This window comes from Glycine soja, chromosome 8 (genome assembly GCF_004193775.1).
Source record: "Glycine soja cultivar W05 chromosome 8, ASM419377v2, whole genome shotgun sequence".
NCBI classification, from domain to species: domain Eukaryota; kingdom Viridiplantae; phylum Streptophyta; class Magnoliopsida; order Fabales; family Fabaceae; genus Glycine; species Glycine soja.
The window spans coordinates 545,750-562,301 of record NC_041009.1 but is presented as its reverse complement, the minus strand read 5'-3'; the positions used below and the strand labels follow the sequence as shown (position 1 = coordinate 562,301).

At 32.3% G+C, this 16,552-nt stretch overlaps 3 protein-coding genes and 2 pseudogenes across 4 annotated transcripts; 2 read left to right on the top strand and 3 right to left on the bottom strand.

Annotated features, from left to right (window-relative positions):
• Nucleotides 1-1,641: 1,641 nt before the first annotated feature.
• Nucleotides 1,642-4,232, top strand: LOC114424712 (annotated as a pseudogene).
• Nucleotides 4,233-4,885: 653 nt separating this feature from the next.
• LOC114420972 lies at nucleotides 4,886-6,619 on the top strand. The gene is made up of 4 exons (XM_028386698.1): nucleotides 4,886-5,189; nucleotides 5,282-5,340; nucleotides 6,033-6,150; nucleotides 6,290-6,619. Exons 1-4 carry the CDS (start codon nucleotides 4,972-4,974, stop codon nucleotides 6,366-6,368), a joined length of 474 nt encoding a protein of 157 aa, XP_028242499.1. The 5' UTR covers nucleotides 4,886-4,971; the 3' UTR covers nucleotides 6,369-6,619.
• Nucleotides 6,415-8,981, bottom strand: LOC114420971 (annotated as a pseudogene). Its single transcript, XR_003668471.1, has 3 exons — nucleotides 8,126-8,981; nucleotides 7,897-8,055; nucleotides 6,415-7,232 (listed from the first exon to the last, which is right to left on the bottom strand). The product of XR_003668471.1 is annotated as an uncharacterized protein At4g14100-like (transcript).
• Nucleotides 8,982-9,126: 145 nt separating this feature from the next.
• On the bottom strand, nucleotides 9,127-11,228 carry LOC114420970 (succinate dehydrogenase assembly factor 2, mitochondrial-like). The gene is made up of 4 exons (XM_028386697.1): nucleotides 10,932-11,228; nucleotides 10,711-10,837; nucleotides 9,625-9,693; nucleotides 9,127-9,536 (listed from the first exon to the last, which is right to left on the bottom strand). Exons 1-4 carry the CDS (start codon nucleotides 11,114-11,116, stop codon nucleotides 9,390-9,392), a joined length of 528 nt encoding a protein of 175 aa, XP_028242498.1. The 5' UTR covers nucleotides 11,117-11,228; the 3' UTR covers nucleotides 9,127-9,389.
• A 606-nt stretch (nucleotides 11,229-11,834) lies between these two features.
• Nucleotides 11,835-14,802, bottom strand: LOC114421948 ((+)-neomenthol dehydrogenase-like). Its single transcript, XM_028388092.1, has 4 exons — nucleotides 14,612-14,802; nucleotides 13,852-14,113; nucleotides 13,426-13,620; nucleotides 11,835-12,511 (listed from the first exon to the last, which is right to left on the bottom strand). The coding sequence occupies exons 1-4, from the start codon at nucleotides 14,701-14,703 to the stop codon at nucleotides 12,116-12,118; spliced, it is 945 nt and encodes a 314-aa protein (XP_028243893.1). The 5' UTR covers nucleotides 14,704-14,802; the 3' UTR covers nucleotides 11,835-12,115.
• Nucleotides 14,803-16,552: the final 1,750 nt, after the last annotated feature.

Below are 16,552 nucleotides of genomic sequence, written 5' to 3'. Positions count from 1 at the left end.
TAAACTGAAAATAATTTATAGTTTGAGAACACTTTGTTTTATTTTTTTTATTTCTTTTAATTTTGTTTGTAGTTAAATTAATTTAAGAGAAAGTGATTTTAAAAAACAATTTTAGAATGATACTTCTACTACATTTTAAGATGATAATTTTATTATATTTTAAGATTAGTCTATTATCCCATATAAAGAAAAAAAATAGATTTATGCAAAACTTTAATATAAAATAGATCTTTAAATAGATTAAATTAAACTTTTAAATAAATTAAATCAAACTTAAAAATAGAATTTATATCAGATAGTAAATCAAATTTAATGTGATTAATTTTGTGATATTTTTGTGGTTGGCAATCAATCTTTGTGACATTTTTATCCCTTTATATTATATATATTCTTTTATTAATGATAACGGAGACAAATTATTAGAAGAATTAATTTGTTATATTTTTTTTAGCCAGACTAAAAATTAAAATTTCCTTTCAAGATTAAATTTGCAACCGATTTATATTTAAGAACGAAAATTATTATTTATAATCTTTTAATACTTATACAAGATCAATATTTCTCATTAATAGCTCCTTTATCTTCCTCTCTCGTTACACCTTTTCAGCTACTCGAAAGCTGCTCTTGCATTCTCAGGTTGCACCACAGCCACATATAACTAACGCACACTTGCTCTCTCTCGATCTTACTCTTATCTTCTTTCTTTTTCATCTTTTCTTGTATTTTCTATTATCAGTTGTCGGTGGTTGGGAGTAAGAATGGACAATAACAGTAATGGGACAAAGATCAAAACTACAATTTTGCCGAAAGATTGGTGTCAGTGAGCAAATTGCAATTTTGAATCATAATTTTGCAAATTTTCAATCTCACCGGACTGGAGTGCAACGAGTTTTAACTCAAGAACAACTCTATTGATGACCTCTGATAAAAGATTCGGGCTGTCTACTAAGAAGACCTCTGATTAAAAAAGAATTGACTAAAGAATCAATTAATTTGGTGGGATTTGAGTCTGTTTAATTTGAGCAAGGTTTTGGGTGGAGGGAAAAGGTTACCTTGATGATTCTATCGGTTGTGATGCATGTTTAAACCTTTTTTGCTGCATTTTTTTCACTGTATGAACTTGTATCAAGTTACCAATTGAGTATTTTACACCCAAATTTTAGTAATATAAATCGATCCTCTTTTGAACTTTTACAAGCAAAAGTTATGACATTATAAACCTGTTACAGTTGTAGGCCTTATCCCATATTCCACCATCACATTTTAAACCTCCTTCACCACGTTGCTATCCCTAAGCAATCTGAGAACCCTATTGCAATTCTTCATACAACAAATACACACAACAACGTCTCTGAAAATACTTTCATACATAGTCTGTGATGTCGTCAAGTAGACTTTGTTCAACAGAGTGATTTCAGGTTAACAAAGTTATTTAAGAGCCAGATTTCAAACCTAGAATTCAACAATGTAATTCTTTCACGTCACGTGAGTTTATTCATTGTAGATTCCCTCGGATAGAGAAATATATAAGGAGTTCATCATGTATCATTTTCTCTTAACAATAACTCCAAATATTAGAACGAAACTCAGTAAATAATCTGATCTCGGTTGCAACAAGTATTGCACATTCCATTGGTGACTATGGCCATGGCTTCAACCGCTACCTCGATCAGTTCTTTGAATACTGCCACTGGTTTTCCATTACCACGGTCAAGCTTTTTCACTCCCCTAAGTCGGGTGCACGGTGAACCCTTAAGGTTACTCACATCACACCCTTATCTTCTCTCATTCTACTTTTTCAGCAACACAAAAGTTGCACCATATCCACATGCAGCTAATACCAACACACATTTGCGTTTTCTATTCTCAGTTTGCAGTGTTTGAGTGGAAGAATGGAACATAATAACAGTAACTTGGCAAAGATGAAAACTACAATATTGCGTCACATCTATATGAGAACCAGCGACAGAAACCTTACTATGACAATCTATGTCGCCCTGTTTCGGATTTGCTTCCATTCATTATTGTCAATGGGTTCAGAGGTGTCACTACCAACCCAGCGGTATTCACTCTGATTTTTCTTCACCTGAAATCAATACTCTTTTCCATTTGTTTTTTTTTTTAATCTCGTTTCTGTGTATTGGTTATAATTACTATGCAATGTTGTCACATTGCAGATTTTGAAAGAGCTATTTCATCCTCAAATGTCTACGATGACCGGTTGAGGTAGTTTTCAACTTCTTGGATATGCAATGTTTGAAAGAATAGAAACGGAAGTCCATAGTTTTTGTTCTCATCTTTTGCAAAGAACACAGATGCGCCATTACCTTCCTTTTCTTTATCCTGAGGTAGAATAGACCAAGAAAGAGAAACCATTAAGAAATAATACTTCGGCTACTTTTTACTAGACTAGATACAAATAATTTATTTAATTAATAATGTCGTATATTAGAATTAATTTTAAAAATATTCATAAATTTAACTCGTTTAAGTAGTAATTATATTTAAGAATATTATTCATAATTTAAGAAATATTTTTTTCTATCTCAATAAGTGTGACCTTATTGTTAATAAACTTATGAATACATTCATTTGTATGAGTGGGTGATTTATATATAGACTTCATAGTAAATTGAAGTATAAAAAGAAATTAATAATTAATGTATTTAAAAATAAATCTTTAAGACAAAATATACGTAGTTATAACTATGTATTTTTTTTATAAAAAGGATTAAAGATAGTATTTAATTATTTATATGTAAATGGCATATAAGATTACATGAATTTTGTTTTTCATCCGTGTTTCTGACTTCACTGAGTGGGAAGAGATTTTTTTATTGCTGTCGTTGTTTTTTTCCCTCTAAGTTGTAAAGGTAGAGCATAATTGCTGTTGATGAGTATGGAGTTGTATTTTATTTATAAAATATAAGAGGGAAAGCAAAGTTTTCAGTCAATGGAATGCATAAACAGTTATTTGGTATTGGGGCAAATGGAGAACTGTGAGTTGTGACAAAGGTAAATTCATTCTCATTGACTGGTTTGTGGGATTTATGGATGAAGCACATTAATATGAGGTAACATAGTGCATTATTTTCTGAAAGGAAACAGTATGTAGGATCTCAATTAGCAAAAAAAAAAAAAGACATGCTGTTTAACTTGATATCCAGAATATGCAACTGTTGCTTAGTAATATTTCTTTCTGGGTATAATGAAATATTATTAATTTTGATTTGCAACCAAGCAGGGAATTGGCAGAGGCAGGGAAGGACATAGAAAGTGCTTACTGGGAATTGGTTGTCAAGGACATACAGGATGCTTGCAAACTCTTGGAGCCAATTTACAATGAAAAAGATGGGGAAGATGGAAATGTATCTGTTATGGTTTCCCCAAAGCTAGCAAATGATACCAAGGGGACAATTGAGGCAGCAAAGAAACTTCATAAAATGGTTGGAAGTCCTAGTGTTTACATTAAAATTCCTGCCACTGATGAATTCATCTCTTCCATGAAAGAGGTCATTTGTCTGGGGATAAGTGTATATGCCACTGTAAGTTTGTTATGTGCATTTTGATGTCACAGATTTTGAACCTTACAGGCTGCAAATGCAATTGCAATATGCTTATAGTTTGTGTATTAATTTGAACAGCTCATATTCTGCCTCCCTAAATATGAAGCAGTGATTGATGCTTACTTGGATGGCCTTGAGGCTTGTAGCTTGACTGATCTCTACAAGGTTTCTAGTGCAGCAGCATTCTACATCAGTAGAGTGGATGCTACACTTGACAAGAAACTTGACCAAATTGGTACCACTGAGGCTCTTGATCTCAAAGGAAAGGTACTGTGAAGCAATTTGTTTTCAACTTTAAGGCCATTTTGTTTAAGAAAACTTTTCCAATTTTTATTTCTTGTTTTCACTTTTAATTATAATTTTTTTTCCACTTTATTTGCTGTTTTCCAAAGTTTGTCCAAGATAGTTAACTCCTTTTCTGTTTGGGGTGTCTTGTCCTTTTACTTTTGCCTGAAAATGTTATAACAATTCTTATAGGGTGCCGTTGCTCAAGCAGTCTTAGCTTACCAACTTTACCAGAAAAAGTTCTCTGGTCCAAGATGGGAACGCTAGGAGAAGAGAGGTGCCACGAAGCAGAGGTTGACGTGGGCTTCAACAAATGTGAAAAATCCACCTTACCCTGACACATTTTATGTTAATTCTCTTATTGGACCAGATACAGAGTAATATCAGTTTCCTTATTTTACCTTGATTGGATTACCATGTTAATCACTACGTCGTCTATTGGCCAAAAATACTTGGCCCTTTTCTTCTGTAGTTCTATTACACTGGATGCCTATGCAGCATGGGATTGATGCTGCCAAACAAGAAATTCTGTAAAGAAACAAAAAAACTTAATGGCATATTCAGTGGTACAACTTTTGAAAAGATATTTTTTTCTGAGAAAATCACGAAACTATGATGACACTGTCCAATTAAATGTACTGGGTCAGATTGATGATGACACGCTCGCACCCAGCAGAACCCAGAGATACTATGATAGTTCTAGTTTGGAATTTGGATTCCCTGTTCTCTAGATTGGCTTCGCAGATACGAAACTACGATGAACTATTATGGGTTTCATCCTTATTTCTTTTTCTCTGAATTATTTCAATTAATTTTTAATTTTTTATTTGTCAAAAAAATATTTTACCGTTTCATAAAATAATTTTTAGTATTTTTTATATTTTATTTCTAAAATATTTATTCAATTTTTAAAAAAAAAATATTGTCCACTTGGGCAGAGAGGATAAAACAGAGTGAAAAAGCAAATGGCTTGTGGTGTGGTTGAGAATGCCACGCTTTCCACGTAGGCTTGGGACACGTTTGCACATCCACCCACCCTTTTTCTTCCACAACCATTCTCTTATCTTCTTCCTCTCAACTCAACACAGAGAGTGTTTAGCGAACAAAAGAAATAAACAAAATGGCATTGCAGGCACCACCTAGCCTTCACACCGTCAATGGCAATGCTGGCCTGAGACGACCCTTGATGAATCCTTCTTCTTTTTCTCTAAAGTCATCTTTCTTCTCTGGTTCCCTCAATTTCTATCTTCATCCCAATCACCTCCATCTTACTTCAGCTCCACCCAGGATTTCCATGCGTGTTGCTTCCAAACAGGCCTATATCTGTCGAGATTGCGGGTAACCGGGTTACCCTTCTTTTATTTTTTCATAAATTCAATTAACTTATGCTTTTGCTAATGTTATTCATTGAAGCTAACGCTATGCTGCAGGTATATTTACAAAGACAGGACTCCCTTTGAGAAGTTGCCTGATAACTACTTCTGCCCTGGTAATTTCCTCTTGTTAGTTGCCTATCGCTAAATGTGCTCATATTTATTCTTCATTCATGATTTTGTAAATTAAAAAAAAAAAAGTAAGAGTTTAATTTATAGACTACCATAAACGTATTATAAAAATTGACCTTTTTATGTTATGACGATAATATAAATTTTTATTCAATATTATAAGATAGTGTATATAAATTAATCTCAGAGAGATTGATGGTACATTGGCCATATGCCCATATCTACACACAGCATGTATGGATGGATATGTGCATTGCAATCTTGCTTTTCAATTGAAGCCTCAAGGTTGGTCTCTTGGTTCTCCAATGAGTTAGCCTCTTGTAAATTGAAATAGTACTAGCTAACGTGAGTTTAGGTAAATAAATGTTCATATATTTGAGTCTAAAATTGATTTTAAGTTGCAGTAACTTAACTGTTGTGTTGGATAAAAAAAAAATTACACTGAATTTTATTGTTAACTTGCTTTCAGAATAAAACATTCAAATATAGTAAATCACAATACTTCAAAATTAATTTTGTAAATACTCACCCGAACACAGTTCTGATAAGATAGAAAAATGTGGTTTTGGAATGGTGAATGGTTAGGCAGCTCTTGTTAGAACTTGGTAGAAACGAAAGAATTGAAAGAAGTAAGTAAAGTGCATCACCATTGCCATAAATAAATGTGTTTTTGCAGTTTGTGGTGCTCCAAAACGAAGATTTAGGCCCTATGCACCGGCTATCACTAAAAATGACAATGACACAGCTGTTAGAAAGGCACGAAAAGCAGAATTACAGAGAGATGAAGCAGTTGGGTGAGCCATAAATCTTTCTGTTTCTATACCTGCCAAGGCATTATTATTATTATTATTATTATTATTATTATTATTATTATTATTATTATATTTATCAGCATTATATTGGCATTAACATTATAAAATAAATTTTCCACAGGAAGGCACTTCCTATTGCAATTGGCGTGGGAATTGCAGTGCTTGCAGGATTATATTTCTATCTGAACAGCCAATACTAGGCAGAATGAATGTTCGATTCCAGTGCCCTTTAACGTGGGGTGTAGTTTGTTCCCGTTCTTTCCCTTTTCTTTTTGTTCATTCTGTTGAATGCATCCAGAATGACCATACAATAAATTGTACAATTATTTTGAGAGAGAAGAATGGTCATGTTTATCAACCTTAACGGGTGAAGGATGCAATGTAGTTAGACGGGAGAATATATTTATTTACTTTGTTGCCACCTTACGTGATAAGAAACATTTTATATATATATATATATTTTCATAAATAAAAGGTAGCAGAATCTTCTAAGATAATGTTTTCAAGATTTTCTTCTCCATTCCAAAGCACACAATTCTTCAGATGGAATGCAATTGCCTAGTCACAAGTCATGCATACCCTCCCGGTGCTTGTGGCCAATGGAAGCTTCTTTATTTGATTATAGCTGATAGCTGAAGTGAGAACTGCGGTCTCAAAATCTTTTCAAAACTATACAAGGATGTGCGAGCATCTTGAATAAAAAGTAAAAAACCCATCACTTTATTGGCCATATCTTTTTTTGGTATTTTAACTGGAAACCAAATATTGACATTTGAAAAAAAAAATTAAGATAGTAATAATTTACGAGTAAGACGTTATTCATGACTAGCTATGGGTACAAAATTATACATGGTAGCTTTGGTATTTTTTTAAGTAACTTAAAAAATCCTTCTCAAGTAATGTATCACTCTACAAATATAATCCCACTCAAAATTACAAAAGAAAAGGATTAAAGACTCTCATAAGAGACCTTCACACATTCCTTCATATTGAAATTCTTCTCTTCACACCACTTCCTTGCAACTTAAGGCGATATTTCTTCTTTTCAGAAGCATTTGGTATGACTTCATTCATAAATACAAGTACATAGTAGAGGTATAGATTAGTTTAGTTAGTTACTCTTAACCAATTATGTAACAAACTACTAGCATTAATTATATAAGGATCAATCTATTCATGTAAAAATTAATTTGCTCATTTTGAGCATTATCCAAAGTAATAAGTGTCTATTTTCTCTTTTTTTCATCTCTCTACCTTAACTTTATCATAGATACTAATTGGCCCACATTCCCAAGAGCCATTCAAGGATATTCATCTCCTTCATTCAAAGATGAACGTGAATGTAAGAAAGGCCAAACTACAATGTCTAGTGTCTACACATCTATGAGGGCCAAATTGTCTCTGGAACCAAAGATTGCGAGAGATATGAAAACAAGTTGGAAACGGAACGAATTTACAAAAAGATAGATTAAAATGGATCCAAGAAGCTGGAACAAAGACATGGTTGAGACAAAAATCTTAAAGAAATGAATAGAAGGGAAACTGGGAGCAAATAAAAACACGAGTTTGGAGGTAATCAAATTCCATAACTCAACATAATGGACAGAAGAAACATTTCATTCAGGAAGGTAGTTTGACTTTGATAAGGGAAAGGTAGTGACTAGATATCTAAAATTGATACTGGCATGATAAAATGTACTAAAGTGCACAGTCCATTGTGAGAATTACTTAGCATATGCAGAATGAAGTATCTGTCCGATTAACATCCCATGAGAAGAAGCACCATCTTGTGAATGTAAGAGGGAGGTGCTTGTTTTGTTCAGTGTCTCAGCGTCCCCAAAACAGTAAACAGGAGCCTGCCAGTGTAGATCACATGAGCAACCATCCCTGCTACATTTATATTTTATCATTCATAAGTAAACAACACAATAATTCTGAATATCAGTAATTGACTAACCGGAGGAGGAGAAGATCCACTTGACGGGTCCTCGTTTCTCCCAAACATTGCAGAGGAAGTTGTCGAAGGGTAGGAGGGTGTAGTAAAAGGAAGTAGCGTTGTCCCATTCAAGGTCGTATTTGAGCACAAGTTCGTTTTCTGGAGATCGCCGCTTCGGTTTATGAACAGAATCGAGTGGAACTGCTGCGGCCAATCAGCTGGAACGGGAATTCAATCATCCGCCATTGATAATAAGGAATGTTGTTGTAGAAAGAGGAATAACAACAACAAATTAATGGCTTCTGTTGCAGAGACCATTACTGATACAGGGAAAGGAAGAAAGGAAAAGAAAACAAGATAAGGAATTTGCTGCCACTGTCACTGTCAGCTGTCCAATTTTTGCTTCGCTAAATAAATATGCATTCTCACCTCCCGTTCTTGCCTTCAACTCCTTCGGTGGTAAACCCCACAATGGAAATGAATACAATCATTTTGATTTGATTTAAATATTTTTTTCCTAGTTTAACTTTTTTTTTTCTGTTTTAATTCCTATAATTATTTTCTTTTTATCGTTAAAGAATCTTAGATAACGTTTTATTTTGAACAGAAAAATACAATAGTGAAGAGATGGATCCAAATTCACTGCATCCAGATATTTAGCTACTTGGAACTTGGAATTAGTGGTATTTGCAAAACGGTTCGGATCGGTTCTTAAGTAAAAAAAAATCCTATCTAAAGATTAAAACAATTTACAGTTCTGTTTAGTTTGAATTGTTTCCTTAAAAAATCTGATCCAATCCGCAAGCAACTACGTCAAAATGAAACCATTGTTGTAGCAACGATACCCTTGTTTTATTTGATTTTATTAGTCTAGCTTATTTGCTTCTTCTCAATAGAACAAACTAAGTACTAGTATAGTGACATGAACATATAAAGGAAGCAAAACGTTGAAGAGTTCAAAAAATCATGAACAAAGATGCATTTTCATTCCTACCAACCACATTTTAAAGAGAGATATACAGTTAGAACAGAAAAAGAAAAATCCAGACTCAAGCATTTCAAGCCACAACATACAACACTCAAAATAGATATACAGTGCAAATGGTGAACAAAAGTTTAACAGAAAGTCGATCACAATCTTCTAGTTTCACGGTTTCACCCCTTTACAGATCTCTAGTGGTTAATACAAACCTTTATGTTGCAGTTACCCAGCCCTTATTTATTGTGAAAAATATGGTAGACCAGATATTTTTTCATTGTCACTAATGAAAAGATTTTTCTAAAGCTACTGATTCCCAGTAATGGAACCACCCGGAAATTTCTTGATATCATCCCAGCCTCTTACCCATGGTTTGCCAGGTGTTGCTCTTGTTTCAGGAGCAGAATGACTCTCAAGATTCTTCATAACTCCTTCTCGCACTGCGGCAAAGACCTATGCAACAAACGAATGGCATGAGAATTGTAACACAGAAAATATGAATTTAAGGTGACACAAACTTGAATAATGAAATGAGACTCACTGGGTTTATGTTGATTGATTCTGGGGGTTGCTCTTGTCCAGATATCCACTTCCATAAATCTGGATTCTCCTGTACAACAGAAATATGAATTTAAGGTGACACAAACTTGAATCAACAGATCTGTCTCTCAAACTTATGAAACTAGTTGCTATCTCATTTCCATTTTGTATCAGAGCAAAATCATCAAACAAACTACATTTACCACTAACGTTCTCAATTTACAGACTCAAGATTTATTTCGCTCATCAAAAGTGTACAAAGTAGTTAAGTTCCAAAGGTGCTAAATTAAACTTACTCTCTCCAACTTCTTTTGGATTAATCTCATGAATTAGCAAGATGCAAATCACTCCATCCTTTACTCATTGTACTAAAAGACGCTACATTTTCCATTTAAAATATTCCAAACCTAAAAAGGCCCTCTTAAAGGGGATACATCAATTGTTACCAGGAAACTAACCAGAATTAAATAAAGCATTGGTACATTGAAAAAAATTCTGGACCTTTGCACAGATGAAATTAATTGAATGAAGTCTATTTTCACATACAAGCAGGAAAAAAAAAAAAAAAAACACGTCTAAAACACCCAGGCTCTAGTTGCAAAGACATATTAATATTAGGCCCTTTTAAATGGATAAACAGATTACCTCCAAAATTCGTGAAACTAGACCCAATATATTAGTATTATTTATTAAAGGTCTTAAAGTTTGAATTTCTAGATAGCATTGCCGTCATACTAAATATGAAGTTCATCCCAACTAAACAAGAATATCTGAGTTTTGACATGGAGTTACCAGTTATATGGTCATCCTCTGAAATCGGGTAGATAACAGACAATAACTATAATGATTCTGCTCCAATCAAAGTGGAATGAACACGAAACGAAGCTAAACATTTCTATTCATCTTTGTTTATAAGAATCAATCTCAAGACAGCACATAATTTGAAAGAGAGGATGATAACTAAGGTTGTTTTAACAGAAATGTGTCAGTCCAAGAACCAAATCCAAATACTAAAGACAAAAAGTCCAGTTACTCAGTGGTATTGGGATGAAATATTTAGTAATAAGTAAAGAGGAAAAGAAGGTACCAAGTCGAGGAGAAGAATGAGAGCTCGAACGCGATATTCATCCAAGGAGTGAATATTGTCCTCTACCCATTTTCCGAGAACCAAATCGAGTTCGAGGAACCCTCGCTGCTTGCTTCTGTATAATAGCCTATTGGAATTGGGAAAAGGATCATTCATTAGTTAAAACACATCAAATAAGAATCAAAATTGGACGAATAAAAAAGGAAAGAAAGAAGTGGAACCTGTTGAACAAGCGTCTTTTGCTTTCTTGGTTGGACAAGTGGATGGAGTTAGGGTCGTAACTAGCATGGGAAGTGAAAGGTGTAACAGGAGGAGAACAGAAGCACCTGAAGGTCAAAAGGGGATTTGTTTGCACCCGCGAGTTAAGAACGCTGCTTACTAATCTTCTGAGATGGAAAGAAGCCATTTGCTTCTTGTTTCTCTTCTGTAGCGGCTATCTTACTCACCAATTCTCTGCTTTCTGCTTTTAGCGCCTTTCTTTCCACCACCCCAAACCAAACGCACCCACTTTTTTATTAAAGAGGAGTAGTCTTTTTTTTTTTTCTTCTTCTTCTCCTTATTATTATAGTTTCGTTGATCAATATCAATTATTGTGTATTTATTAAAGAATAGAATTAAACTTACTTTTAAACAGTCCCAAAGTTTTCTCCATCGTTAAATCTATATATTTTCAGGTTCCACCTCGTAAGAGACATGTAATAAGATAAAATAAAATAAGAGTGTATTTACTATTTAAATTAAAATACCCAAATAACTTAATTCACTTGGTATCAATGATAAATACATTATTAATTTATCACCTTACACATTTTCTTACTTCATAATCATTGAAATTAAATCTAGCCTATTTGAGCCTCAAGTCAATTGCGACATTTATCATGGATATATAATTATGTGATTTCTCTCTCTCTTTCTTAATTGTTTCCTCCATTTTATTTCTTTTATTTTAAAGAAATAGAAAAAGGTTCACTGCCTAACATTGCAAAGGGAGGGACAGATGAAAGAAGAACTTGTTTCCTCTTTTGCTTATGTGTAACATGTATTTAATATTTAATAAATTGAGCAACTTAATGAGGTGAGAAAAGGTAAGATGGCATATTTTAAGTACTAACAAACATGCAGTAAGTTGCTTTCCTTAAGCATCGGTGATCATTGAGTAGTGAAGCAAGCATTCGTCACTAAATTACAGAATGACCTGGAATAATACTAACTAGTAACATTAAACACGTACGGTAAGACTTCCAAAGGAGTGAATAATCACTTTTTGTATGTGACATTGAGGAATTGTTTTGGTAATCTATCAAACACGAAATGGTCCTTCAGACACACACACTGTACCGAATCACACGTTTCCTTCAATTTGGTGAAGCTGGTCCCAATTTGATTCTTCAACTAATGTTCATTATTAAAAGTTAATTTCCCGTCTCTCTGCAAAGAACTTGCCGGTAATAGCTTGATCAGGAAGAAGGGAAAGCCAGACACCAGAATCAGCACCATCCTCAACTGAAACACTTCCTGCATAACCTGTGAGAGCGGTTTTGACCCAACCGGGGCAATAGGAGTTAATATAAATCTTTTCACCATCAGGTCTCTCAGAAAGCTTCTTTGCCATGAACCTTGTGTAAGAATTAACTGCTAGTTTTGACACCGAGTAGTCTGTGAACGTTGGAGGCCATCCTCCTGATTTCCAACTTCCATCTTCCACTTGTTGCAGAAAAGTTGATACCATCCCATCAATCACTTCCTCTGAAAGAGATTCCTCATCACTTAGTTGCTCCCTCAATGCTTCATTCTCCAATCTCTGTAGTACATGTTACCCCACCAACTCAGAATCACTTTTTATATAATCTAGCACAAGTTCATTCTAATACTACTAGAAAAAGTTTTTCAGAAGAAAAGTTTTCAAAACCATTTCTAACCGGTATCCGAACATATCCGTAGTACTAATGTTATTGAGAAAATATCTATTGTGCACATTTCATTTATATAGTAATTGTGTAAAGGGTTTTTATACTATTATATCACTTCCAAACTACCCGGAAAGTTTGTCAAATTTTTTTTAAAAAAATATTTTAAAAGTCATTCATAATAATTGTCAATGATAAATTTTTTAAAGAGATATAAAATCAAATTTGATAATTTTACAAGAACATCGCTTTATGAATATGATGTGATATTGACAAAGTAAATTCCTATTGGATGTGAGTAAAAATACTTCAAACGGATAGTTTACATAAATCAAACTCCATTTAACATTCCAAAACATTAATATTTATGCAAAAAAAAAAAAAACAAAAACATGCTTATTTTATTCCCGGTGAATGGATATTGGATTAGCAATGTTTACTCGAACATGAATCACTGTCAGATTCAGAATTTTTTTTCAGTGGGGCAAAAAATAGTATAGTATTTTCTCAAATAAAAAATTATATAAGCTTTATTAAAAATGATAATAAAAAATTAAAACAGTAAAATTTTAAAAAATAAAATTAATATCAATTCATTCTCTTTTTTTATCTTTTACAACTATTCATATTCATCTTATTAAAAAAATTATATCTATTTTTTTATGGGAAAAAAATATTTATTGAATATATTCAAGTAAAAAATTTACTTGATGAGAGCACTCGCCTCCAGGCCATTATCTTTTGTGTAGACCCCCCCACTGACATGAATAAAAAATTAAATTCAGAAAACAACATATTATTTACTTACATTTCGCTTGCCGTTTAATCGACCTAGACGCGAGCTCACATTTACAATGCGTCCACCAGCAGAGGATGACTTCATCAATGGAATCATGGCTTGAATCATACGCTTGGTGCCATAATAATTTGTTTCAATAACCAATTTAGCATTTTCAACGGAATTATCAGACCCAAAATTGAAGTTAACCCCAGCGTTGTTTACCTGCAGATATAGGATATTACTGCTTAATTAAAAACATATATATAAGAACACCTGTTACTCTACATGATATACGTCTTTTTTCTTCCTCGTAATTTATTGAGGTATCTTTTCAGTTAAGTTCATGTTACCTTTGATCAAATAAGAACAAATCCAAGTTCCAATTCTTTATTGAACACAAGTTCCTAACAAATAGGCACAAATTCAATTGCAATGTATGTTTTAGAAACTTACCAGAATATCTAAGCCACCATAATTTTCCTTCAACCACTCACAGAATTGGTTAATTGAAGAAGTATCTAGAATATCAAGTTGATGACATGCCACGTCCTGAATACCACCCTCTTGCAAGACCTTGATTGATTCAACACCAACACTAGCATCTCTTGATGTAAGTATTACAGTTACTCCATGATCAGCAAGTTGTCTTGAGATCTCGAACCCAATTCCTCTGTTTCCTCCAGTAACCACGGCAATTGTTTCCTTAGACCACCACCTATGCATAACCACAAGATTAAACACAGGCGGAAAATGAGTATGATCTCTACTTCTCTAGTTCCATGAATTAAGGATCGTTGACGTTTGATACAAGAATCAAGGACAATACACAAGAATACAATATAAATTTTAAAAATATTCAAGAGAAGATTAATTAACAAAATATCTAAATATGATGAGAATTTGGAAAATAATTATTTAATATTTACCTAATTAGCTAATAATCATTATGATTCGCCTCAAGCAATTACTAGTTTCGACCATTGTATGTTTGAGAAATATTAATTTTGGAGGAATTATCGTTTTCTTCAACTTTTCTTCAAATTAAGTAAACAATATGGAGTTACTCTCAAGTTACTCAGTAGTTTGATTTCAATATTCATAATTGGAATTCAATGTTCAAGGGAAGAGGAGTAGATGAAAATCCAAATGAATGAATATGGACCTATGATATGATGATATATGAGAGGGTAAATATATAGCTAGAGAAAGCAACCTCTGGTGATCAGCATATGGAATGGTCCTCAGAAGAGATATCTCTTGCAATCTCTTCTCTTTTCGCTCTTTAGATTTTTCTTTGTGCCCCATGTCTCGCTATAGCTATCACTGTTGGTTTAGCCCCTATTTGAACTCTGAAATTAAGCTGGATTGCTTGGGACGTTGAAGTTGAAAGAGATGAAGGTTGTATCTCTCTCTCTCTCACACACACACACGAGATGCAAAAAGCAAATGAGTGGCAATGCATGCATGCCACGTTGTTGGTCTAAGCATATATGTTGGCCTTTCGGTCAAATGTGTAGAACTAGACTTCAGGCAACAGATCAACTAACTTTTCTGCCGCGGCCTTTAAGGAATTTTTCTTATAGCTAGCTTGAACCAAGGTGGAAAATACTTCCACCAAAAGAGTTTTTACTATTGGCATTGGCATGTTTGAATAAAAAAATATTCCATTCATAAGTACATCACATAGGAGAAGAAAATAAAAAAGAATGTAATAAATTTCTGTATAAGTTAAAATTAGTTTTTAGATTTATGCATAAGTTACAACTCTATTTTTGAATAAGCTAATATTTTTTTTTTTACAAATTAACATAACCATAAGTTAAATTTAGTTTACATAAATAAAGTAAAAAATATATTTTTACTATTTTAATATGAATTTTGAAAGAAAAAAAATAAAGTAACATTCTTATAATTAAAAATGACAGCATTTTTTCAAATCAAACTATCCTAAAAAAGATATCAAAATATTCTTTCAAAATATATACATAAAAGTGATTCTTAATGTAGAAAGTATATAAGAAAGAACCAAAGTTATTTAAGTGTTTGGATTTATTTAGCATCATCCAAAATCATGTTAAAGTGTCAGCTAATATGATTTTAAATAAACATTAGCATGTTTAGTTTTATGTTGAATGATAAATTTTGGTTCAAAATAAATTTGAAGTTTGAGCAATTTTAGATAAAATTTGCTATAAAAAATTATATTAAATTTTATTATTAACTTATTTTTTAAAATAAAATATTCATTCTTCAAATAATTTTTTTTTACTTTCAAATTAATTTTAACTAAAAATGATTTTTAAAATTAACTTTGATTTAAAATCAAGTTAGCCAGACCAAATTATCAAATTTGTTGCGGTTGTCCTCGTCATTCTCATAATCTTGAGCGGATGCAAACACATTTTTTTTTCTTAGAAGGCATATTATTATTTTATATATTAAAGTATATTTCATAACATGCAATTCTATTTAATTTCCTATGTTAATTATTTTTAATTGTAATCCAATCAACTTGCTAATAGCTCTCTTTTCTCATTTAAAACATTTTTTTAGTTGAGACATTTAAAACATCTGTCGTGTGTGTATATAGTATGTGGTTACATTCTAATGACTATCATATCTTATTTTTTTTTTTAATACAATTGATTCTATGTGATAAGAAATATTATGCATCAACAGGCTTATCAAAGACAATAAGATAAGAGAATTGTATCTATTGATGTTTCAAACAAATAATTACACCAAGATATAGTAGTCCAATCATATTATATATCTTAATCACCATCAATATTTTCTTCCTTATTTCTTTTAGATTTGCATTTCCGCATCAGTTTAGCATCATTTTATCTTATTTGATTTTTTAGCTACTTATCTATTTTAGTATATCTTTTTTTATCTTTGTTTAAACTAAATTTCAACAATTTCAAAAAATAATAATTTATATATTCAAGAATTATTTATTTATTATAAATTAAATCATATAAAAAGTATTTATATTGTGTAACACATAGACTAAAATACTAATTAAATTGTATTTTTAAGCTCTTATTACTTATTAAATTAGAACTTGTCACTCTATTTTCATTTAGCTTTAAGATTTAAATGAATTATACATATACATAATGATTCATGTTTAATTTATTTTTATCATAAC

Coding starts and splice junctions, on each gene's coding strand:
- LOC114420970 (XM_028386697.1), bottom strand. CDS start 11,116: ATGGCTTCTTTCCATCTCAGAAGATTAGTAAGCAGCGTTCTTAACTCG. Junction 10,838..10,931: donor AAAAGACGCTTGTTCAACAG/GTTCCACTTCTT, acceptor CAATTCCAATAG/GCTATTATACAGAAGCAAGC. Junction 9,694..10,710: donor TCATTCTTCTCCTCGACTTG/GTACCTTCTTTT, acceptor TCTGTTGTACAG/GAGAATCCAGATTTATGGAA.
- LOC114420972 (XM_028386698.1), top strand. CDS start 4,972: ATGGCATTGCAGGCACCACCTAGCCTTCACACCGTCAATGGCAATGCT. Junction 5,190..5,281: donor TATATCTGTCGAGATTGCGG/GTAACCGGGTTA, acceptor GCTATGCTGCAG/GTATATTTACAAAGACAGGA. Junction 6,151..6,289: donor CAGAGAGATGAAGCAGTTGG/GTGAGCCATAAA, acceptor AATTTTCCACAG/GAAGGCACTTCCTATTGCAA.
- LOC114421948 (XM_028388092.1), bottom strand. CDS start 14,703: ATGGGGCACAAAGAAAAATCTAAAGAGCGAAAAGAGAAGAGATTGCAA. Junction 13,621..13,851: donor ATGGTGGCTTAGATATTCTG/GTAAGTTTCTAA, acceptor CTATATCTGCAG/GTAAACAACGCTGGGGTTAA. Junction 12,512..13,425: donor GATTAAACGGCAAGCGAAAT/GTAAGTAAATAA, acceptor CATGTACTACAG/AGATTGGAGAATGAAGCATT.